This window comes from Rhagoletis zephyria, unplaced genomic scaffold (genome assembly GCF_001687245.7).
Source record: "Rhagoletis zephyria isolate East Lansing unplaced genomic scaffold, Rhagoletis_zephyria_1.1 Rzeph_scaffold_07488, whole genome shotgun sequence".
NCBI lineage: Eukaryota > Metazoa > Arthropoda > Insecta > Diptera > Tephritidae > Rhagoletis > Rhagoletis zephyria.
In genome coordinates, this window is record NW_016164571.1 from 1 (window position 1) to 25,914 (window position 25,914).

Here is a 25,914-nt window from a genome sequence, read left to right on the forward strand (position 1 = left end):
ATCTTCAAATTAAAACCTCTCAGCATGGATGGCTGAAGTGTGGCGGCTGTTGGGGCCGTCGAGCTCTTAGTCACTGTAGCAATTGCCTCTAATGGACTACTGTCGTGTTGTTTGACTGGTGTGTCGCCGCCGCCGCCGCCGCCCGTGGCATAGCCGCCAAAGATTAGAGCACGTTCTGCACGCATACCCACATACAGGGTGCGTGTAATGAGTATGTAAGCGGCGCACAATATGAGCAGCGGCAGCACAAGCAACACCAAGTCTAAGAAAATATTGTAAGAGCGCTCATACGCAATGGTGTCCTCGGGCCATTGTTCGCGACATTTGCGTAAACCTGTCAGAGAAAGAAAAGTACCAAAAAACCAAAAAAAAAATTAGCAAAAGATTTAATACAACTTCGTCAAAGTGCACTGCGTATTAAAATAATGTAAATGGCGACATTTTGCGTTTTATTATTTCATAAAGAAATGAGCGTAAGTTTAAATGAAATTTATTTAGTCTGCAACTTAATGCCATAAAAGCTCTAAGTATTATTTAAGTAAGAGATAAGACCCAACACTTGTAGCTTAAGGCCCTCAAAGCAACCGAAAGCAAGCAAATAAACTTACACACAAACAAGCGCAAATATTAGAACAGAGAAAAAGCCATTTCAACTGTCACTGAAACGCTTTGCGTAATTCGTTTGCTTTTTGGATTTTGTTGTAGTATTTACTTAGCCAACAGCACTGGAATACACAGAAAAACTAATTTTATTTGTTTGCAAGCTATTTGAATGGAACGCGGCGCGGCGTGTTGATATTTGAATAGCAACCGCAAATAACAATTTATATTGACCATATCAGTCGCCGAATTGCGGTTATAAAGGTTTATTTGGTGCTGAATTTGCACGCCGCAAATTTGTGCTGTTTGGTTGAGTGTAAATAAAGCAGATTAAATTGCGCGAATTTCGGGTACGGAAGTAATTTATTTTGTAAAACTGGGAAAAAGCATTGCGGGTGTAAATTTAGACAGAAATTTCAATATTTTTTGTGAAATATTTGCTTAGTTTCTACTTTTGCCCTTGCTTATGTTTAAGACAATAGCCTGATTCGCCAATAGCCTGAGCGCTCAATGATTAAACTGTGCGACAAAAAATGAAAATAATAATATTCTAATGAAATCAGAGGCCAAGTAGACTGGTGGCAGAAATAATAGACTCACCTTATTTCGACCAGTTTTTGCTATATGTCCTTGATTTATTTAATGTATTTTTTTTTATAAAAGTCTAGCTAGTTATACAACAAACATAAGAGCTTCAAGATAGCTATTAACTAATTCAAATCGACGGTACTTTGGCAAAACCTTGTATCTCAAAATACTCTCGAAGAACACTCTCTAAGAAAAACCGTTTTCTATTAAAAACATAAAATCGCCTTTAATAACTTTTTTTTACTGAATATTAAAGATTAAGGAACTTTTAATTAACTAAGAATAATATATAATGAATTGTAGTGTATTTAGACCTACTTTGAATTAACTCTACGAGATACGAAGAAACAGTGATTTCGAGATACGAGGTGATACCAAAGTACCGTCGAAATTCTTGCATAGTAACACTTATCGAAGCACAAATACAATAACAGTCTGAGATTAACCACAACCTTTTTAACAATGCTTTATTGGCTGCTCTCAGCGGGAAACCTTTACCGATGCGAAATAAAAACTCTTCTTAGTCAAGGAGGAACATAAATGAGAAATAAAAATAAATCTCCTTTGGTTGTATACGTACACTTTATATGTATTTAAGTACAACTCATCTTGTACCTGCTCTTTACTGCTGGTAACTATATATCCGGGTACTCGGATACAGATAACCGCCTAGCCGTCTACCCACGTACTTGGATAAAGATAACACTATATCTAGGTACCCAGATAAAGGCAACCTACTACCTGGGTACCCAGACAAATATAACCCGTTATTCAAGTAACTGTGTAAAGATAACCTTCTGTCCGGCTACCCGGATGTATATTACACCCTTTATCGTGGTAATTCATTACCTCTAGTATAAGGAGTATATCTAAAATTACATGATAAACCATACGGAATAACTGACCAACTTGTCGCCATTTATGTAAACCGAAATTGAAAAATATAAATAAATTATCGTTTATTATCGAGATATATGTAATGTATTAGTTTTACTTTTCTACGTTAATTTTGTTTAATGCTGCAAATAACAAAAGTAAACGTATTTTTTAAAATGGCAGTAGGCAGCTCCATTTATATGCGACAAATAACCGAAACAAGCAACCAGGTGAAGGAAATGTATTTATTCAAATAAAATATAAAGCTCAGTGAAGGTGATTTATTTCTTGAAATTAAATGTAGATCTCAGAGGGCAACCAAAATATCTTTATGTGACTTTTAGTGTAATAAAGTGCAATATCGTTAATTTTTGGTAAATTTTCAATAACAAGTTTGCATTTGCACATTTTTTAATTTTTATAATTTTTATAAGCTTTTATAAAAAAATACTAAACATTAAATAAAGCAAAGACATATGGCCAAACACAGTCAAAATAAGGCGAGTTATTATCTCTGCCACCAGTGTAAAGTAAACTTGCGTAATTTGTATTCCTTTTTGACGTAGGGAGTTTTAAAGTCTTTTAAATTTGAGGGTAATAACTAACTCAAAAAATTATTAAATGCAGTGCAATATGGAATGATAGTATGGATACCATGAATATTAAAAGGTAAAATTCTAAGAGGAAATTTTCAATACCTATTAGACCTTGTTCGCCAAAAAATGTTATTTTATTAGATTCTACAGAATTTTCAATTTGAGAACGAAAACTTAGCAACGTAGTTTTACTTTACTTGGCTGCTAATTTACACACACAAACTATAAAAAAATTTAATAAATTTCATGCATAAATACTTATGAAAACATTTATTGTATGACCCACCTTGCCGACTTGTTGGCATCAATTGACTGAAAACTGCAATTGGAGTCATGCAAATAATGCTGCCGAACCAAATGAATCCAATAATACGATAAGCATGATTAATCGTTTGCCATGTCCTTGAGCGTAACGGATGGCAAATTGCATAATAACGTTCACAAGAAATTGCAACTAAAGTCCATGATGAGACGGCCACAGAGGCAGCTGCTTGGCAATAGAATATGAAAGTAGAGAAAAAAAAATCATACACGTGTATATAATATGGCTGTAAGTATAAGAAGATTATCCGTCAACAACATGTAAAACATTTCTTTGATTCAAGCAGCAATAAAGTATGTAACGACCTCATAACCGAATGATTTGTGTCTAGTAACAAAATAAGTTAAGTGAATGTAAATGAATATTTATTCTTGGTAATGCACATATGTATGTAAGCTCGTTGATGATATATCTGACTTAAATATAAATAAAACCACCTACCCTCTTGATCGCATTAGAGTATTCGCTTGCTTAGCTTGTTATGGGATAAGGTGGAAAGGATATTGCAGATACTGAAGAGCTTTTGCAAGGTCGAGATACCTGGTATTCTCTTAGTTAGTCTTAAGCTTAGTTAGCTCAGCAAGAATTGAGAGAGAAACTTCAAATTCAAGTCTTCTAGTAATTTCTAACCATGAATGCACCGGATGTAGTCTGAAGATTGTGAAAAGGTACTGAAATTCAACTCTCTGCAGCCTGAAATTTTACGAGATCTAAACATCTGAATTTTACCGATATCCTACGTCCCTCCTCAAAGTCGAGACAAAAAACTTGGACAATTGTCACATTCATTTGCGAATTTGCCACAGTTGTTCATCTCGAGTGCGGACAGGTCCTTCTGCACTTGGTCCTTCCATTTTGTTCGGGGTGCCCCTGCTTTCGTTGTTCATGCAAAGGTGCCGAACCTAATGATCTTTTCATTGTATTTTTATGCCTCAACTATGTCCATGTCGTAAAATAGAACGGCTACAACGGAACAAATTTGCTGATTAGTAGGATGATGTTAGGTTAAATGCGTTCCAACCGTGGAGAGAACTCGAATAAATACGAGACAATTCACTAATCGCCTCTTCTGTGTATACAAAATATTCTCCGTAGGAATCCCAGAGAGGAACAAATGGGAAGGTGGCAAAGATATGGACAGTTGCTCGACGGGTTTCTACACAGCTTTCGCTAACATGGCCCCATTCGCGTATTCAGCCCCAATTAATCGCTATGAAGGAGGCTGCACTGTTGCTAATAGCCTCCGGTTCTTCACAACGTCAAAAGTAGCTACCGAGTTCACAGGAGTTTTCAAGGAGCTGCCACCGAAATGCTCCTTAACCATCGTATAGGTCGCTGTACGCATGATAACTCCATGACCACCGAGCTGGCATTTAGTGGAACGATATTGCAAGAAAGAACTTGGCATACCGTCATCGAGGACATAAACACCTAGTGGGACCCGGAAAAAACCTACCAGACTGCAAGGCACATCAGGGCAAGAGTCGATGAAAAGTGATCGGAAGCTCTCCAGCTCTCTATGATTAAGTAGTAGTGGTGCAACAACCGCATACTGCCTTCTGGTAGCACTTGGTAGGTTAGTATATCCAACCACGTACTTATTTTATAGATTACGTATATAATAAAGCTCAATCGGTGTTTCAAATTCGAAGAGAATAAGGGTATTAAGAGCCCGTCAGTAGTATCACACGGGACTTTTTCGCCTAATTGTGCCTTTTTGCTTTTCTTGCGCAGTAGCAGCTTTTTAACCTAACCGACTCTTTCGTTGGCATTCGTATTGCGCTTACTATTTACGTAAAATTGAAGCGCCAAGAGGATATAAATTTCAGCATTTATCTGCCATAATTTTCCATTAAAAAAAGGGCACTTCCCACATTTACTAAGTGCTTGGCTGAGCCAAATGGAAGGACTTTTGAACGGCAGATGGTTTAAGCGACATAAGCTTTTTCATGGCGTACAGTCGAAGGTTTTATATTGCCTGCAAAAAAAATTTTTCTGAAGATACTAGCTGCCTTCGCTAAAAGTAAATTCATACACATAATTGCACTTATTCATGGAAATTATAAGCAATGCTGACTTATTGACAGCAAACGTTAAAAAATACTGTTATGTTATTGTATCGTGACTATAGTATGGAAAGGGCGCATCTAACATCGTCACAGAAACGCAAAAAAGCCATAACTAACTAAAATGTTTTATTTCATAAAACGATGTGGTGACATATAATTCGATGAAATGCATCATAATCAATCAAAAGTGAATTTTAGGATTTTTAGTGTAACTTCGCTAACGAGACTTATCTCTTGAAGGAAATATAGTCAATTAGAAAATCGATAAAAATTTCGATAACAAAATTGCTTAGAAAATCGATAAAAGTATCGATAACAAAATCGACTAATAATCGATAACAAGATCGATAAATAATTGATAAATAATCAATAAAAATCAATATATAAGCGATAAATATAGATAAAAAGATCTATAACAATATCGATAACAAAACCAGTAACAATATCGATAAAACAATCGATAAAAAAATCGTTAAAAAACATCGATTACAAAACTATTAACAAATTCGTAAAAAATATCGATTATTATATCGATAAGTTTCGAAGATATAGATAAAAATTTTGGTAAACAAATCGGCAAAAAAATTTCGATAACAAAACCAATAAAAATACCGATTATTATATCGATAAATCCCTAGAATCCCAAAAATCTCTTAAATCCAAAAATAGTTCACAGATTGAGTCTCTTTGTATCCATCTACATCCTTTTCTCTATAGTTACCTTTATTTTAATCTTTCTTCTTCTATATTCATCTTTACTGTTATCGTTATCCTCTTCTTCCTCTTTTTCTTTATATTTGTCTTTTTTTTACTTTTAGGTTTATCATTTTCTTCATCTATATATTCTCTTCACCTTTTCCCTTATAGAGGTAAAGTGTTTAAATTTACTTTGATCTTCGTTTTTGCCTCCATCTTTACGCATCTTTGTTTTTTTTACCTTTGCCGTTATCCCTTTCTTTATCATGTACGTAGTCACCTTTACTTTCATTCTTGTATTGGTCTTTTTCTAAGTGTTAAGCTTTAACCTTTTATTAGCAAGTGTTTGTTAAATAATACCACTGATACACACAAGAAGCACTTTTTCAGGCCCAACCATTTCCGTGTGAAATTTCCTTTGAATTTGCCAATTAAAACATGAAAACTCACTTCCCATTAATGTATGGAAGCAGGTGTTATTGAGCTAAAAATTGAAATTTACGCAACAAGATAACAACTTAACATAATTTCAACTTAATTTGATTCATTTCAAGAAAAATTTATACGAAACTTATACAGACACATAATTAATTAGCTGAATAACCGCTTCAGCTTTGAAGAGTTTTAAACTGCAAAGTTACGCATATGGAGGAGAAAAGTACAACTTGATAATCGTTGCTTTTGCCACACTTTATTCGCTTTGAATTAACAATTCCTCCGAACTACAAAAGCTAACGAATCATTTAAATAAGAATTGCATGGAAATTTTATTTGGCTATGTCGTAGCCAAGTATTTTGTGAAAGGATGTCTGGTATATAAATCTTAAAGAAAGTAAAAATCTGTATGATTATTCCCAACAGATTTTCGAAGAAAAAAAACAATTCTTTTTTTTTATTGTATAATGAGACCAGCGAGAAAGAAGAAATTCACTTTACGATAAGCACAAAAGTAAAATTTATAATCTTAGCGCCGCATTAAACATATACATATGTAAATACTGGATAATAAATGCACTCGAAATTTATGGCCAGGCAAGGTTTTATTTATTTTAGGTAAATAGCTAATAAAAAAAGACAAAAGAAGAAAGGAAGAAGAAGAAGAAGAAGAAGAAGAAGAAGAAGAAGAAGAAGAAGAAGAAGAAGAAGAAGAAGAAGAAGAAGAAGAAGAAGAAGAAGAAGAAGAAGAAGAAGAAGAAGAAGAAGAAGAAGAAGAAGAAGAAGAAGAAGAAGAAGAAGAACTGAGGACTAACAACTGGCGTACTTTGCTTAATTCGGTCAAAATCGCTAAGGCGGTTAGAGATTTGATTAAGAAGAAAATCAAGTGAAGGCTATTAATGCTAGTGAGGGCTTTTACGCGGGTTTGTTGGACGCTTTTCGTGCACATGCTACCCTGAACTAATCAAGAGAAGCATTTGTTTCCTAATCCAGGTAGTAGCAGCAGAAAATGTAAGTAGATTGCTAAAAGTTTTACCCTCTCTGCATATGACTGAAATTATTTTTAGATAAATGTTTTTGTGTTAATATCCTCTTAAATCTAGAGGAACTACAAGTAAAATAGTATGGGATTGATAGTAGGTTATGACGCTATACTAAAGGGTCGGAAAGCTCCAGAGTTGGAGTTATTTCTTGAAATGAGAATACTTGCCAGATCTTCTCCTACTCAAAAATTTAAAATCAACTTAAGAAACGGCCCTCAAGGTAACGAAAAGTTAAGGAACTATCACCACTGAGCAGACAAAGAAAAGCAGCCCTTCAATGGAACGCTGAACTTACCAAACTTCAGAACGGTGCGACGTTAAAATCCTGATTAAGATATTTCTCACAGAAAAAAAATTTAGGATTGAATGTAACTTTGCCTTTAAACTACATAAATACTTAGTTCAAAGGTAATATAAGTACAGCTACATATATACTATAATGCATTTTAGGCGTGCCCGACAACTTTTTTCTCGGTCAGCACACGATAAGCACCCCATGGACCTTCCTTATTAAGATGGCATACGAAGTGTGTAATTGTTTTCTTTTTTTTACTCAAATAGTGTTACTAAAATTTGTATGATCCTGTGTTAAGTGGAATGTTGCAGAATGTGTGTGGATATATATATTTGGGCAAGAAACAACAGCAATTTAAGTGAGAATCTTTGGAAGGTCCTTGCGGATAATGACTTCAATCCGATGATTATGACGAACGATATCTCGGAATCGTGCCGGAGGCTATGTTAATAGATTCCCCCAGAACAGAAAAAAAATTTCAAAAGGAAAGTTTGAAATATGTATGTTTTTTGTTGACAATGCTAGACACTACACATATGTATGTACGTGAAGCTTGCTCACAATGTCAGCAAAAACAAAAGTATTACAAATGAACGCGATTTCTTAACCACTCGAAGCTTGCCCCTTATTACTTTAAAATTTAATAGCCTATAAAAGTACATAATGCATTTTTCTAAAATAAAAAAAAAAATTATTTATGGCATTTTTTTTTAACTGCATTCTTACAATTTTTCTGAAAATTAAAAAAGAAGAAACTTAATTTTAGTGAAAGTGTTTATACAACATTTAAAATTTTTCTTGTGACCTATTTTTAGTTTTGTGGGGGATCCCTATAACAGTTTTCAACTAGTTTTTGTTGTGTAACATTTATAAGCAAGGACAGGGTTCGATGCCCCTTTCTTCAAAAATGCTATTTTGCATAATACAATTTAATATAAACAAATACAAATTTAAAAATCGGGCTCGAAAATACTTAAATCGTTTAAGCATTGAACGGTGTTTCGAACCCTTATTTTGATTTCAGACCACGGCGCGGCGGCTAGGTCGAACCGGATTAAAATGCCGCATCATTGAAAACGTGATAGGTCGCTAGGATCCTTCTCGGGCATATGAGGGTTAACGATATCTAATTTATCTGAAACCTTGTTTCTACTGTCCACTGTAATGTACGCATAATGCGCAATAGAGCGACAATACGCAAGAACTAAAATAAATTTGTGTATGCTTTAAAATTGAAAATTCCTTCAACACGACTTAAATAGAACGTAAGAAATCCACATAAAAGATTATAAAGTAAAAATTTGAAAATGAAGAAATAAAAAAAAACTCCAAACCACGCAATGCCTTGTTTGCATTTTAGTGACATACCATTTGGCTAAAAATATGCAGCTACGCAATTTGAAAAGTTTTGTTGCGGCGAATGCCTTAGGAGTCTCTTAAAGTAACCAGGCATTGCGGTTATTCACATCACTGAGCAACAAAAACTAAGGTTAGTTAGCGTGGTCCCTGCTGCCTAGCAAAGGCGACCTCTTTTACTTGTGCTTTCGTTAATTTATTGCATTGGACATTAGGTGTGAGCAAGAAATGTAAATAGACACATACAAATGTATCTGATTTCCGAGGAAGGGTAGAAACTGTAACCACCGCAGAGGAAAGTGTATGGTTACAATATTTCCATTCGGGCTCCAGGGACTCACAAACAAACACTCATTACATACATACATATGTACAGCTTTGCCTATGTGTGTATACATATGTATGTATATGTGAATTTGTTTCTTTCAGCTGTTAAATAAATCAAAAATGCCAACCCCTTCCAAGTGTTGCAAATCCGTTTGCGCGACAGGGAATTCGTTTATGCTGCTGGCAATTTTCGGAGAAGAAAAATTCCTTTACGTCAAAAGGAGCGTAAACTTTTTAAGAGCTTGACACATTTCCAAGCGAGACTACTGCATATATATAGAAAATACATTACAACTTAAGTACATACATACATATTTTTGAAAATACATAACTACATATGTACATATATGTATGTATGCGCAAATATTTATTTATTTCCTGTCACAATCATTTACTTACTCACCTTGCGAGAATTGTATGAGTTTGCAAAAGAACTCGCCGAAGATGAAATGGCGCAACAGCGTGCCTACCAGCGTCACCGGCATACAGAGTACGCCCAGCAATATGTCGGATATGGCGAGATTAAGCAAAAACACATTCGTTATGGTGCGCATACGACGATTCTGCGCGAGCGTTGATATCACCAACAAATTTCCAACAATGGCAAAGAAGAATATAACACTGTAGCAGGGTATAAGCCAAATAGGAATCTCCGAACTTATGCGCGGCGTTACCACATTGTAAGTATCGTTGCCATCGACCGCACTTTCATTGTTGTGCTCATAGGTGAAAAGTGCTGTTGGTGTTGATGGCGGAAGTAGCGGTGCGGAGGTTGTCGTCGTCGTATTTCCGTTCACATGCACGGTCTGTTGTAGCAGCTCAAGGCTAATGGCGGCAGCTGAACGGAGGATTAGTTGTGGCGAATATGCAGAAGATTTTGTATTTGTCACTGCTGCTGATGCTGATGCTGATGTGTGGGTGTGGGTGTGGGCGATAAGTAGAGCGGATGTGTTTTGTTGTTGGCTGAGCCCGTGTGCAAAGTTCGAAGAGTTCGCGCTGCGATAGTCTTTAGGGGAAATGAACATTTTGAAATCGTCGGCACTGCGTGGAATGTACTGATGTGGAATGTACACTATGTATGTTGCTATGTATTGTTCTTTCGAATTTCAATTTAATTTGTGTAGCGGATGGAAAGTAAAAGGTTTCAAAGTGCTTTGACTAAGCCAAACGCAGTTTTATAATACGTTTAAGCGCGGCGAAGGAGTCGCATATTTTTGGTTGTTCGTTTAGTTTGGAAAATTATTGAGTTGAATTTTTATCTTGCGTTGCTTTAAATTTGTATCTATCAAATAATAATCTGTATAGACTGCGAATAATTTTTTTATTCTATATTTTTCATAAAAAAAACTTTTATACGCAATACAGAAACTATCCACAGCTTATCCAAGACGCTGGCAGGCGTCGAACAGTAACTAAGCTTCTATGTAGGGCTTTTCATCATTGAGTTAGCTAAACGGATCTTCTAAGACCGTTCACAGTAACGGCCTGTACTTTAAGTGCCCTTCTTATTTTCAGACAGAATGTGGCCTTCGCCGAAGCGCAACATTATTTTAGATTCAAAGGGAAAAGTTATAAACGTAAATTTCTTTGACATATAATAAAAAAAATGTTTTTTTCTTTTAAACAAAATTGTAGTTGTTAATTGAAGCAAAAATAACACGCTGTTGCACGTAGCCTTTAAACCTATTCGTTCGGTTAATTAGAAAAGTGTAAGCTACTGAACAAATTAAAATTCAGCTGCCACCTGTGCGTGAACGTTTAGAGCTTTTTACTTATCTTGAGTATGCAGTTTTACAGCCTGCTCAATTTTAGCACAATTAAGTTGATTTTTGAAATTTTTTTTCGGTGCGCATTTTCTCCATATAAAAAAATCATCGAACATTCTTCGTATGGAAGGACATGACTGACATTGCCAACAAATAAAAATTGTCAAAAATCAACGGTAAGTGCCAGCTACATAAAACTTGCACTTTATTATGCTAAAATTGAGTGGACTATACAACTGAATATTCAAAAACTTTCTAGGAAATACAAATATTTAAAAAGCTCGGATTTTTTACGAAAATTTGTTGAATTCTTTTTTCTTTAACTTACTGTGATATGTATGTATGTAGGACAATATGGGTGTCAAAGAAGCTTTAAGAAGATTGCAGTTTGAAGATATCTTAAAAGGGTTGCCACATCGTTGAAAAGTTAAATTTAATTAAATTGTGTACAAGTTACCTATGTAAATCAAATATTTAATTGCGGCTGGTAAATGAAAATGTATTGAGAAATTTTTAGTTTAAATATCTAGAATATTTTTGCTGTTTAACATTACATTTAATTCAAGTTATTTAGTAAGTGAAATGATTTATTTTAGTATGGGTATCAGCCGAAATGGTTTCTAAAAGACTTTATTTCAAACTACGTGTGGAAGGATTGCCACCTGTTTAAAAAGTTGAATTGAGCTTGAATCAAGGGAATTAAGTAATTGAAATATGTACCGCTATATGGGAAAACAAAATTAATATCTTTTATTTTCTTGGCTGAGTTTAATGCCGATTTCGTTTCTACCGAAAAATGCAACATTTTCCACGCCCTCTACGCACAAACACTAAGAAGAGGGCGATGAGAAGGCAACATTTTTTGTAGAAACGAAATCGCCGTAAGTATGTATGCTGAGTTTTATTGAAATAAATTAGTCCATCTGTTCAATGAGTATTTAAAGTTACAGCCCAATAAACGATGAAAATATTATTTCATTGGCTATTTTTAGCTCAAATGAATATTATTCGACGTTGTTGACGCTTCGTACTTCTTTGTACGTTTTCTGTAGAGTGACTTTGTAATATACATACATAATTATTTTATTGTTCGACTGAGCTGAGTAGTTGTGCATACACATGTTTGATGCAGAAAAACTAAAAGTCATGAAATTAAAAATAGTTTTGCTACTTTATTCTCTCATAACTTTATTGCCTACTAGTTATTATTGTAACACAACCACCTGTCACGCATACGTCTGTGGGTGCCATAATAAAATAATTCACGAATGATAAAATTAGTAGCGAAAGGTTGTGTTTTTAATTATAAGTTTTTTAGAAACATATTCAACTCTTTGTTGGAATAAAACACACCATTATAAAATCCACGAGTGTGAAAATTATGAACTGTACATAAGTTATGTTACTAGACAGCGAACAATGGAATGTGCCATCAGGACCAGGAGCAAGATAACACCAATATCTCAAGTGTTGTTGTTGAATTTATACAAAACATAAAAAGGGTTAGTAAAGTGCTGGATGCAACCTTGCTGTGAAGGTCTCAAACAGATGTGAACTATCTCTTAGTTTGTTTGTTTGCGACATCAGTTAAATTGTATATAAACAAATGGGTAGGAGCAGATTTAAAGAGCTCAGGTGTTCGTCTCTCACACGTTTCTGCCAAAAGTCTTACACCTAATTCTTCCGATGTCTCACCCGTTTCGAGGCAGGAAGAAACAAGTGGGTTGTCATATATGCCGATTATTTACAGAGAGATATTTTTGGCCCCAGAGAAGTGGCCGATCAACAAATTCACAAGTTGGCTGTAATCCTATCTGAATAGTAAAAGCAAGCACATGCTAAACTTTCCGAGATTGAGGACATCATCGATGTATCGACTATTTAAGCTAGGGAACGAGAACTCGTTCTAGTTTTGGTTTAGTTCTGTCAAGAGCGTTCCCACAAAAGGATCAAATGGGAACAAAGGTATTGCGAGCAGTTTGAATGAGAACAAAATTAGAAATAAAAAGTTCATGAACATGAAAAAAAACTTTCAGGAACGTTCTCAAGAAGAAAAGAATGAGAACATACTTTCGAGAACGTTTTCAACGACGAACAAATAAGAACAAAAGTCTGGGGAACATTCTGCGGAGAGAAGAAAAAGGAGAAAACACGTTTTGAAAACTTAACGTTAAGTATGAGAGGGGCGTGTGTGTGTTAGGATAAAAATCAATTCAGTGAAAGCCACGATTGTCAATTCTATGCCAGGGGAAATCTAGATCACTAAAGCTTGCAGATCGTTTATCATTAGGGTGAACTGTGCTTTTATGGAAAATTTTTTTTATTTTCCCTGCAAGAAAAGTTCGTGTCTTAAATTTTGCGTTGACTTAATTTGAATTATTATCCTTCAGTTCTTCTTTGATTAATATTAATGTTAAAATATTTCAAACTAAATAATGAACGCCATGTGAACAATTTTGTTCTCGCTTCCATTCTACGCAAACAGTTTAGAGAAGATTGGTTCCCGTTTCGTTCTCTTCCAGAAAGTTTCCTAGGCTTTAGTTCGCTCGCGATTTGTTTTTGTTCCCATTTTTTTCTTTTTGAAATTTTCCGAAGGTACTGTTCTTATACAATTTCCATTGAGAACGTTCTCGACAGTTTTGTTATCATTGTTGTTCTCGGTCCCTGATTTAAGCATTGATATATTTCCGACGTCCCTACTCCCTACCCAGTGATCAGCAACTGTCAACTTCACTAGGTCTGATACGCCGAAAATTCTCTAGCCACCTCATTTAACAACTCAAATTTTGTTAAAAAATAAACCTTATTATCTATTTCTAACAGGCGGCACACACCGTGCATCTGACTCCTGAGTAGGTTTGGATGTGTTAGATAAAAAAAATTTGTGTTAGTTACACCGACATGACTCTGGTATGACTCTGAATGACTCAACTGTGTGTAGTCGAAAGGCGAGTCAACACGTACACAAATGATTCTCGAGTCAGACGTATCGTGTTTGCCGCCTATAAGTTATAGGCTATAACAAATATTCTGTTACAGTGTTGATATTTACAAAATTTTCAACGTATTTTACCAACCTTCAGATGTAGATTCCATTTGTTTTTGTTGGATTTCCTTTACTTTTACAAGTTTATAACTGTTCCCTTTTATCTATCATAATGTTGCGCTTTGGCGAAGGCCGCATTGCGACTGAAAATAAAGAGGCGACTTCGGGTACAGGCCGTTACTGTGAACTGTTTTTCGCATCTTAGAGGATTCATTTAGCCAACTCCATGATGAAAAAGCCCTATATATAAATTTTTTCCCCCAATCTGATCCTCAATGAAAAAGGCGGGGCTCTAAGGCACTAGCAAAAGTAGGCCCGTTGCTGAAGTTTGCTGAAAACCCAGCAACACAATTTTAATGTACGGGTATGCCTAAGTTGCCTGCAGAAATAATTGATTTATGGAGATGTCGAAGTCTACTCAACTCTAGTCAACTTAGCGGCATTGGTGGAAACCCAAGTTTAACGCAGCGTTCATATGACCAAGGGTTTTTTTTTACAATTTCCTACTGAATAATATACTAAATGAGGTTCTTTAAAAATGAAACGTGTCCTTCAATATCATTGAAAATTTAAAAACATTTACTAAATAAGTATTTGTGCCTGGTTCCGACAAAAAAAAGCATAATATCCACTAGGATTATGAATTTTATGAGAAGCTTCTTCATTGAAAAAGTGCACTCGAATAATTGCCCTGATTTGCTCAGGCCCAATTGCCTTTAAAAACGTTTTTTTTTTATCGGTTTGTTCTTCCACAGCCTGGCCACGAACCTTAACCCCAACTTTAAAAAATTTTTGCTATAAGAGAAAGTTTCTGTTTAGTATAAATCTGCGCAAAATATTTCTGTTTTCATAATTTTTCACACTTTCATCATTATCTCATCTCACTTGATAGATGTAAATTTTTATTCACATTAAGCTGGGCTAATTAAACACTCACGCTCGATTAAGTTTTACGGTACGTTCTTTTTTGTGATTTTAAAGTGCCACTTTCAAATAGTTAGAAATTTCTGTGTGAGAGATGTCACATGCACGTGAACGTGTATTATTTTTTGGTTAACAAAATTATTAAATAAGTGATCCGAAACTGTTTTACGCATCACTTTGTTGCTTACAATTTTCTAAGTTTGCTGAGTTTTCACAAAATTTTGTTATAATTTTTAATTTCTTAATATACTTTCACTGGTATAAGTGAACTTTTCACATATACCTATTTCATATATTTTTGTTACCCGACCGGCTGAAATGTGTTTGTATATGGCGCACTTCCTTGTCAGTTGTTAAAAATGATGAATGTTTGAAAAGTTTGGACTGCTGCACAGAGACTGTTTTGTAAATACCATTCCAAATCCACTGGTGCTTGTTTATGCATTATTGCATAATTGGTTGACATATAAACGTTGTAAATTGTTTCCATCTGACTTGTTAATATGTAGTTATTTAATTTAACTAAATAGTAATTTTTTCATATTTTTGCACTTTGCATTTATGCTTAACTTTTACTCACTTTAACTATGTACACTAATAAATATGTGCATGTGGTATTATTAACCTAAATTTTTTCTAAAACCCATACACAATAATATTTCGCATGACAGCTTTCTTTACACATACGTATGTACATAAGTGTACTATATTTATTTTATATACTTTTAAATATCCTGAATGACTTGATTTGCACTTGTGCTACTCTCCGATGGTGTAAAGTTAACTTCGCAACGCGCTCATCTAAACTGAATCAGTGTTTTCGTTATGTTGACTATTTATGTGAAAGCAACTTCGCAGCATCTGTAGGTGGAAATTATGAATGAAACGCCGAGAAATGCTAGCGCGCCCGAGTAGCCTTTGCAGTTCGTGTTCTCACGATTGTCAGAAAGGATACTGTTATATGAACAGAAAGTCTACAGAGTTGATTAACATTTGCCTGTTGCCATATTTTAAATGAGAAATTTGGTTATTAAGTAGTAGAAGTCACGTAAATAAAAATAATTTTCCGAGAAAAACTGACACAAAGTAAATGGACAAAAAAAAGCGCTGTTCTAAGCTATACAGTAGTGTTCAGATAAAGTTTACCATTACTAAAAATTAGGGCATTCGCTTGCGTTACGATTGTATGGTCGTGAATGCTGTACGATGAGAGCTAAAGGTGAAATGTCATAGAGCAAGTTGCAGTAACTGGAAGACCGTTGCCAAGGAAGTTGAAGCTTGGAAAATAATTGTGGAGCTTAGACTTCTCTCTCGCCTGGTGCAGACTGCATCATACTCGGTGAGAATGTGTAGTGGTGTCTAGCTGGTCGAGTTGTAGAATCGGAAAGGATCATTTGCCCACATTTCCAGCTAATGTAGATGTCATCTCAGTATGCAGTGTCCCGCAAGGAACATGCTGGGTTTATAAGCATCCCTCTAGCGAGACAGTGCGCCACCTCGTTACCCTCTATTTCTCTATAGCCAGGTAGCAATCTTACCAAATGTTATTGCGTCTGCCAAGGGAGTTAAGCTTTGCTATGCATGCCATGGTTAATAATGATTTGACTTCATAAGTTAGGAGAGCCTTGAACTCTATCCGGCTGTTGTCGTTTCTGTACCCTCTACTCATGATTGTCTCCGCACAAAGATAGATGGCGTAATCTTCTGCTTGGAAGATTAGCGGATATTTAGACATCGACCCAGGGATCTTGGCCCTGGATCCGAAAATACCAGTCCATATTCCTTAAGGGGTCCTCAAGCCATCTGCGTACCAAAGAAGGGTGTCGATTTGATGCATATTTTCTTTACATCTCTTCTCAAAGTTTAGGGTTCTTCCCAGCGTTGCGCGATTGAAAATCCTTTCTCTTTCTTAATCCGCTTTTAATTAGTCTATTTGATTTGTGCTTTTATTCACTGAAGAAATAAGAAATAAATTTTTTCTGAGATTTGATTCGTCGATCAAGTAAAAAAAAATAAATTTTTTTGTGATTCCAGTCCTCGGACAAACGGAAAAAGTAAAAGTTATTTCTGATTTCATTCATCAACCAAATACAAAATTAATATTATTTGAGATTGAATTTGCATTGGAAAATACTAGAAAATCGTGCTTGCCTAATTTTTTTGTTGGAAAATTACGATTCTAATTGATTTGTTCAATAAATTAAATCACAAATAAATTTTGTTTTTCAATTGTCCGACGGACCTAATCACAAATAAATGTCATATAGTATTTGGTGGAGGAATTAATACTATTCATCACTTGATTCTTAAAACAAAAAATAAATTTATATTATTTAGGATTTAATACAACTTTCGATTAAAAAATCAATTTCATTTTTGGATACTTCTGACTACGTAAATATGTCATCTCTAGGGAGCCCGATAGAGAACTGTTGGGCTAAGGGATAAGAAAAATTTAAAAATTAAGTAACTGTTCAAAAGAGCAAAACTTCTTCTTCTTCTTCTAAAGCTTTTATTAAAGCCCTTGCTTGGGCACACGAAGTACATAAATATTGATACAAATATTATTTTGTATTTTTTTCAATAATTTAGTTTGTAAGTTAGCTACTTTTTAAAATGAATACGTTACGCATACGCCATGTTGCACAAATATCCGATTTTGGAGTATTGTAATTTTTTTACGAAAATGATCCTGTATTGGTATTTAGTTTTAAAGATTTTTGGTTTTGTATATTATTCATCTTTATTCTCAGATTTGTTTACTTTTTATCTGGCACTAGTGCATTTCAAAGAATATTGTATTAAATTAGAAAAGAGAAGTGCAATACATATTCCTATACATACATAAATACAAACAAATTTATGTCAATCATTTATGCCTTTGCTTTTCTTCCTTTAGTATATTCCACGTAGTACAACATCTAACTACTAGTACATTAGGGTATCCCAAAAATGTTGTTTTGAAATGAACGTGCGACCACATCACCAACACACAAAAACGAAACGAACCGAGAGACCTACAGTAGGTAGGGCCAAGGTCTTCACCAGATCCACGTTCGACGTACCGATAATTCCGTATATATCTATGTGAACAGGGAGGACTTCGTCAAGTGGCCAAAAGATGTTCTATGGACAAAGTAAATAGTAATTCTGGATTAAAAAATTAAATCGTATGAAAAGATGAAGGTCGCTAAGCCCCAAACGACTGGTCAAAGAAACTTCTTTAACATCACTGAAAAGTTTAACGCTCTAATGAAAAAATATTCTGTATGCAGCTCGTCTACATCAGTGAAGAAAACTCATTTTACTGGAATCCCAAGAAGATTTTGATTGCCTAAATATTTAAAATGATTATTTAAATAAATATAAAAATTGGCAGGTATGTAATTACGCACTATGATCGTTCGCAACAAAAACTAAATCAAAGCCATTTTATTCAATGGCAATTGTTAAATAAAAAAAAAACACACACTGGCGGCAAGAAAAAAAAAATCAATCAATCAAATCAAATCAAATTAAAATACAAATTTTTTTTGCTGGACATTCCTTTCCATTGCATATGATAATTATTGAAAGTTATAAAAACGATCAGCTTTTTGTGTTCGCATACGCAACGAACTTGCAAAGTAGAGGAAATTGAGAGAGCAAAATGACATTTCATGTTGAGGGAAAGCTGCTAGTTTCTGCTGGAAAAATTTTAGCCAACAGCAGTTTGCCAACAGCAATTGGCCAACAAGAGAACAGGTGATCAAAAACAGCTGTTTAGAATTTACGCAAATCTCTTTTTGTTGTGTGCCAAATTCAAAAATTAAGTCTGATTTGAAGTAAAATAGGGCCAAAAAATGGCACGGTTTGAGCCAAGTTGGCAGCCCGTGATTTGGCATCAAACTAATAGAAAGAAAATTAACGTGACTATTAAAGCGCACGTTTGTACTGAAATGCTTTACAGAATTTATTGAATTTACTTTATAATTCACTGGAACTGGTTAACGCACGTACTTTACGTAAAGTATTTAGTAATTTGTAATATGGACATAAAAGGAAATAGCGAGCAAGAAAGTGAATAGCGTTACAATGCATAAAGTACATAGCTTTATGTGATTACGGGTGCTAAACTCTTTACACGGCTTTGTTCTATTATTTTTTTACACTCGAGCTATTTGATTATGCATGAGCTGCAGTGAAAAGTTTGCGCTTTTGCCATTGCAACATTTGTATCAAACAAGACCGTTGAAATGATGTTAAGTCGCACAAACTTACATACAAATTAATTACCTCTCATCTACGTGCTATTAAACAAAAAGTCACAAAGGGAGGTTATTTGTTGTTTTCTTTTTTATTGAAACCTAAGAATAAAACTTGATTTAGATTTTAGGAAAATATTTAAAATGTTTCTACATTAAAATTCTTTTACTGCGCTGTGCTCACTAGTTCAATAAAAAAGGTTATCGAAAGCTCTAATATGTGCATATATGGGTCATTCCATATTTAAAACAAAAAAAATTACTGACACGTAGTTTTTTCTACTTCAGCACTATACGGAATTTGCAAATTACAATTCTTTAAAATTTAAAATATTTCCAAATATTGAAGTTTTTCAATGAATTCTTCCAAATTATTATTTTTTGCATAAATAATTTGCACTTTATATAAATTGTTATATGCGAATGATAAATACAAAAATGAGACTCTTGGAAATCGTTGATTTTCAGTTTAAATGAAGGAGGAAATATATGTTAAAAAAAATCCCTTGTTTTTGTGCAACGGCAAATTATTTATAATAAGGCGAATATGTTTACACCAGGAAGGTAGCATTGCGTTAACACGTCAAAATCAGTAGTAAAAGAATTGCACATAATAGGACAATTTTTCTAAAATCGCCAAATTGGTTTTTCATGTCAAAGTAATTAAAATTGCATCGTAAATATTTGTATTAATATAGTGTTTCAATCAAAAACTTCTGATCTCTCTTAAAAATGTTTCGTTTTATGTTTTATTTAGTTTAATACTTTTAAACTGAAATTTTCTAAGAAATTTTTATTTTTACACGAATACAAATAATAAACTAAAATTCTACTCTTAAAATACCCTCTTAAACCTTTTTGTGACACACAGAACTAGAATTTAGCTTTTTACACAGGTGGCAACACTCTTGAAATATTCGAATGTAGTAAAGATTACATCTTAATGCACTAATGTTTTCAATATAATATTAAATTAAATAAATTAAATTAAATTAAAATAAATTAAATTAAATTAAAATAAATTGAATTAAATTAATTAAATGTAAAGATTTCTAAGCACTCTTTTTTGATACCTGCATTAAAATATTCCATATAACGTATGTAAAACTTAATTAAATGTTAAATATCAAGCAGGTGGAAACACATTCAAAACATTCCAACTAAAACCTTCCTAACACTCTTTTTTCAGACATATTGTTATACATATTTCAATCGTCTAATTTCCTTAGTGTAAATAAAAATATATTTTTGTAGCAGGTGGAAACCCTATTACATGTAGTTTAGAAGTAAAGCCTTTTTAAAATCAGTTCGATTGATACCCATATTGTAGTAATCAATTTAATACATTAAAAAATTTTAATAAACATTTTTAACAGGTGGCAACCCTTCATATACAACATAAACATATAAAACCTTGCTGCACATCTACCGGACAAACCATTTAATTTGACACATAATTTTTGAATATTTATTCAAAATTAATATTTAAAATGAATTTAGCGAAAATTTGGTTTTCCAAAAATTTATAAGAAGATGCTTAAGGAGGCCGACTCTTTAAAAATGTACATACATAAGTTTATGATATTTTGTACCTATCGGTGAAGCACTTTTCTAGAAATACATACATACACGTAAGTTAGCGGTGCTTAGGAGGTACTTCTCCGCTCGGCCCCGGTTCCGCATCCGGTGTGTACGTACACTAAATGTATTCATACAGTTATTTTCTAAAAAAAACAAACCTACGCAGTCCATCCGCTGAGTACAGTTACTACACATCATATTCTGTGATTTTTGCTACGCAGATTAACTGAGTAACAAATTTATTGATAACTTTTTGTCGCACCACTTGACGGCAAAATCGACTTCATTTTCTCATAATCTATTTGCATACCAAAGTTATCAATAGTCCTCCCGCTGAAAACTCTTCTCAGCGCTCTCATTATTGCTTACTTATTATTGCAGAATATTTTTGGCGTACATTCATATCGAACACTTATTGGAGTGTTACGTGACATTCTCGAATTGGTGTCATTGTTCGCAGTTATGTGAACATGTGCACGACAATGATCGCTCTGAGACACTGGCAGCATGAAAATTTTACATAAAAGCAAAAGGGTAATTTGCGGGGAAAAGTTGTTAAGTCTGTAAATTAGTACTTAGTCGGAAGAGCATACAAAAACAACACTTGGTTGCTCGTTTTATTCGCGTGACAATTTGCAGCCCCCAAAAGTGGTTAACTAACCGCAATTTTACATTTGTGCAACTGTTTTTTTTTTTGTCGGGAATTTTCGCTGCTCTAAGTATATGCATATGTGTTTAAAGGTAAAAGAAAAAATGCATGTACCCACGTATGTGAGGAAATTTGCATCCGGTTCATGTAGCTCATGCCTTCCGATGTTTAAACCAAGCATTCTCTGGTTAGCAACCCAACACTCTTTCGAAAGCGAGCTAATTGTGAGTAGTCGGAACCCGCTGGAAGAGTAAGTGGGAGACCTCTTCTGAGTTGAAAGACTTGGCTTCACTTTACATTTCTTTACATTAATTGGCTCTGAAAAGAAACGAGTAGCGTGCTTTATTTAACGAAGAAGAAGAAGACGAAGACGAAGTTGTTTGCAATACTAGCTGATCATAGTAGTTGACTGCCTCTTGCAAATCTCAATTAAAAAGTTTTCGAATATGAGATTAATTCCTTTCCAATTTTAACTAAAAATACTTTAGGAAAGTTACTGGCTACCCCGCTAAGGTAAAAAAATTCCAAAAACTGTATGCCCTTTTTACGTTTTTTGCTTTGACTTTTTCAAATTTTTAACGTAATTACGCTAGGAGTTCTAATGAAAAGTTGGAGTAAACTAAATAAAACTTTTTGCACCAGCGGCTTCTTGTGCACTTTTGTACGTGTTTACAAATAAGTTAGCAATTTTAATGCTTACTGCTGCCTAGCACAGATACATACGAATTGCATATACAAATATTTGTCCTTATGTGTCTGTGGTCATAAGCAATAATCGCTTAAGTTGAGAATTATACTTCAAAAATAGGGTCAACTTCAAGTCCGTCAAGAGCTAATTCAATCTATCGTGTGCATAATTGAATTCACGAATATTATTAATCAGTTTCTTGATTCTTTTTTGGATATCCGAAAATACGAATAATAACCGGATCTTCGTAAATCCGGATATCCGAATAATTGCGCAAGCGAATATTAACCGGATATCCATACTATCCGGGTTTTATTCGTGTCAACGGATAATCCGCATGGATATCCGGATATTCGAATATGCGGATAGTCCCAGCCCAACTTAGAATTTCCATAGGATTACAAAAAATGCGATGGAAGTGGTTGGCCTCTAGATGTTCAACAAAGTATAATTTTTATTAGTAGGGTTGCCCCCCTTTTAAAAATGATAAGATCTACACCGTTTATTGGACGAAGACATGAGGTACCAAGTGAAAGGATATCCGTGATAGATGTGCAATAAAATTTTTTGAATGACAACAAATTTGAGCAATTCGTTCAATTTAAAAAAAAAATTAGGGGAAGGGCGTAATCTTAAGATGTGTAATAAGGATTCATTTTTCGAAGAGGGAGGGTTGTCACCTGTGTGAAAAATTATAAGATGTGGGCTGTTCGCAGGATTACAAAAAATTGGGTGTCAGCTGAAAGCGCTTGGCGCCCAGTTGTGCAGTAATGTATAACCTTTTTAGTAAGATTGCCACCTGTTTAAAATTTATAAGATCAGCAGTGTTCGTAGTATCAAGTGAAAGTAAATTGATTTTTTTCTCCAAATGCTTATAAGTGCCGGCTAGTATAATAAATAATGCATGATAAATGTATGGTATGTATGTATTTATGCGAGAAAACCTAAATTGGTACACACATACATATTTGTAAGCATTATTCTGCATGTTTAGAAATATACATACTTGTATGTAAATAATTCTGTTGCTGAAAATTGAGAAGAGGTATACACGGCATTATATATTTGAGGTTGAGTTTTGGTGTTTCACAAACTTTCACCTGAAGTTGATAGTGAAAAAAAAGGTGTAAAGTTTTTATGTTACAAATTTGTGAGACAGTTGCTATAGTTGTTGGTAAACAGCCCCTAGCTTGGCAAATGAAAACTCTACCCACAAAAATTGTCAATGTCATCCACATGTATGTATAAGATAAAATTTTGTAAAGTTTTATTATCTGCTGAGATTTTTCAGGTGCATAAATCTTAATTATACATACATATTTGTAGTATGCATTTTCGAAATTTCCATTTAGTGCCAGTGAGTGGGAAGCAGTGAGTAGGTAGAGGTCACGTAGCGATTTTTATGTTTTATTTTGTTTCAAAATTCCAGAGAAATATCCTCATACTTACCTTATACTTTTATTAATAATACTTGGAAACTTGGAAGTTATTTGTGCTTTGTGCTATATGGGAAATTTCTATAAAATACACCATTGCTGAACATGTGCACTATCTAGGAATAGGTCGAGGGCCCAGTTTAGATTCGGTCAACTAATTAGCAACGAAACTCAAAATGATATTGTTTGCAAATTATGCTTATTTATTTATTTTTGATAATTTTCATTTAAAACAAAATTCAATCTCTAAAAGAAACCACAATAATAAAAGGTTCAAAGCTTGCACCAGTTGCAAAAAAAATCATACTTCAAAAAATTGTTCTCAAGATTTCAAAATTTTAGTTAAATTATTTAGAAAATTTTCGGGTTTGCAGTTTCAATTTTAGATTAATAAAGTGCAAGTTAGAAGTCGTTAAATTTACCGTTGATTTTTTAGAATTTTTTGTTGAGGGTGTTGTACATTTTCTTCCATGTAACATATGATAAAGATTTTTTTTATATAAACAAAAAAATTGCAGCACCATCCACAAAAAATTCTAAAAAATCAACGGTAACTTGCACTTCATTGGTCTAAAATTGAATGGGCTACAAAATTGCATACCCGAAAATTTTCTAAATAATCTAACTAAAAATTTTCAAATTTTTAGGAAATTTTAAGAATTTTGATAAATTTTTCTTTTGCAATTTGTGCAAGCTTTGAAACTTTTATTATAGTGGTTTTCGTTATAAATTGAATTATATTTTAAATGAAAATTATTGCATCTGTATATATGTACGTACATAGTAAGCAAAAAAAATCGATGAAACTGTAATTTATTTTACTGTGATAAATCGCAAAAATCCATTCCAGATATATAATAAAACGTAATGTTTCAAGGAGTCACGTTGGAATGTAAAAAACTCTGGATCTTGGCGCAAGTGTACATATTTTAGCGCTGTGAGGAGAGGTTGCAGTGCGTAGGACATTTTCAAAAAGTTTTCCCGCTTTTGCGTTACACAAATAAAGCCGCCCTACGCTAAGGGCCATTTTCTCAAGTAGCCTATAAAATTTATATTGCAATGTGTATATGCAAACCGCAGACATTCCAACATCCATACACATATACATACATACATACATACATATACGCTCCGTTTGTAATAGCCTTATATTAATTTCAAATAAATTAACTACAAAAACTTTAAGTGCCGTACTTTCTACAGCTACTTTTTTAATTTTGCATTTTTGCTTAACGTTTAAGTAAAACTTTTTTCATTAAGATTTCAAACTAATTCTATTGCCACTTTAACATTACGACAATGAATTTGGTTGAACGTTAAACGAGTATTGAATAAACTGAATACAGCTGTTGCCGCAGCAGCCATATTGAATATTGTTGGCTACAAATACGTTAATTACAATTTCATTTGCGTATTAAGTTATTATTTGTTGCTGTGGCATCGAATTGGGTGAAAAACTTTTCTTGCCAGAAAATCTTAAATTAAATTGGCAAATACGAGTAGGTAAATATGTAAAACTTCTTTGGCGGCAACAGCTGCCCTTTTGTTAATAATTGGTCCAAGAGCATGGAATTTCATTTGGAATGTGGGAAAATTATTTAAAAGTTAACGAATTTTCAGTGAAAAGCTGCTCATAACAGTCATTCGGCTTCTGGTGGGGGTACTTCAGTAAAACTGTATGCTAATTTGGATTCAAATAAATGTGTGGTAGTAAAATGTGCCCAAATTGCAGCAAAATTTTAAAGTTTTTTTGTCAGAATTGTTAGAGAATTTTTGGCCACGCAGGTTAAAGTTTTAGTAAAATGAAGTAATGGTTTGAATTTGCTACCAAATTCCATTGATTTTGTTTAATTTTCTTTTGCTGACGGTGTCGTGCATTTACAAAATACATATGTACTGTCCACAACACCATCAACAACTATAAAGTAACACATTAGTATACTTTAATTTAATTTAATAGGCTATAAAACTGTAACCCAAAAATTTTATAAAAAATCTAAAAAGTGTTCTAAGGTCTACACAAATTTTGAAGCTTCTGTTTAAATGATTTATGCGAGGCCAATGTGAAAAGTCCGCGGCCAGTAACTTGAAATGCAATACTGCCTTCCGTCAACTGCCATCGAATAGTAGACAACTGTAAAATTTTGAGCAAGCTGTGCTATTTTGTTTGTATTTGATGGCCATTGGAAGCATTTTTCACTGGGACTGTTGTTGCTTTTTCCACTTTTTTCATGTATCAAGCCAACTACAATCAAGCAACAACAGTACGGAAACTTTTCCTAGAGGGTGTATATACACTAATTATGACAGTTTTTCTCTACCTACATTCCCTCAAGTACTGGCTAAGTTGGTATATGTGCGAGCTAAGTATTTTAGG

The 25,914-nt window shown here is 33.9% G+C and overlaps 1 protein-coding gene across 1 annotated transcript; it reads right to left on the reverse strand.

Moving 5' to 3' along the window:
- Positions 1-16: 16 nt before the first annotated feature.
- LOC108374235 (cholecystokinin receptor type A-like) lies at positions 17-15,003 on the reverse strand (the record flags this gene model as incomplete). Its single annotated transcript, XM_017630214.1, has 4 exons — positions 14,953-15,003; positions 9,607-10,509; positions 2,947-3,147; positions 17-334 (listed from the first exon to the last, which is right to left on the reverse strand). Coding segments are annotated over exons 2-4 (1,141 nt in total), but the record flags the coding sequence as incomplete, so codon positions are not given.
- Positions 15,004-25,914: the final 10,911 nt, after the last annotated feature.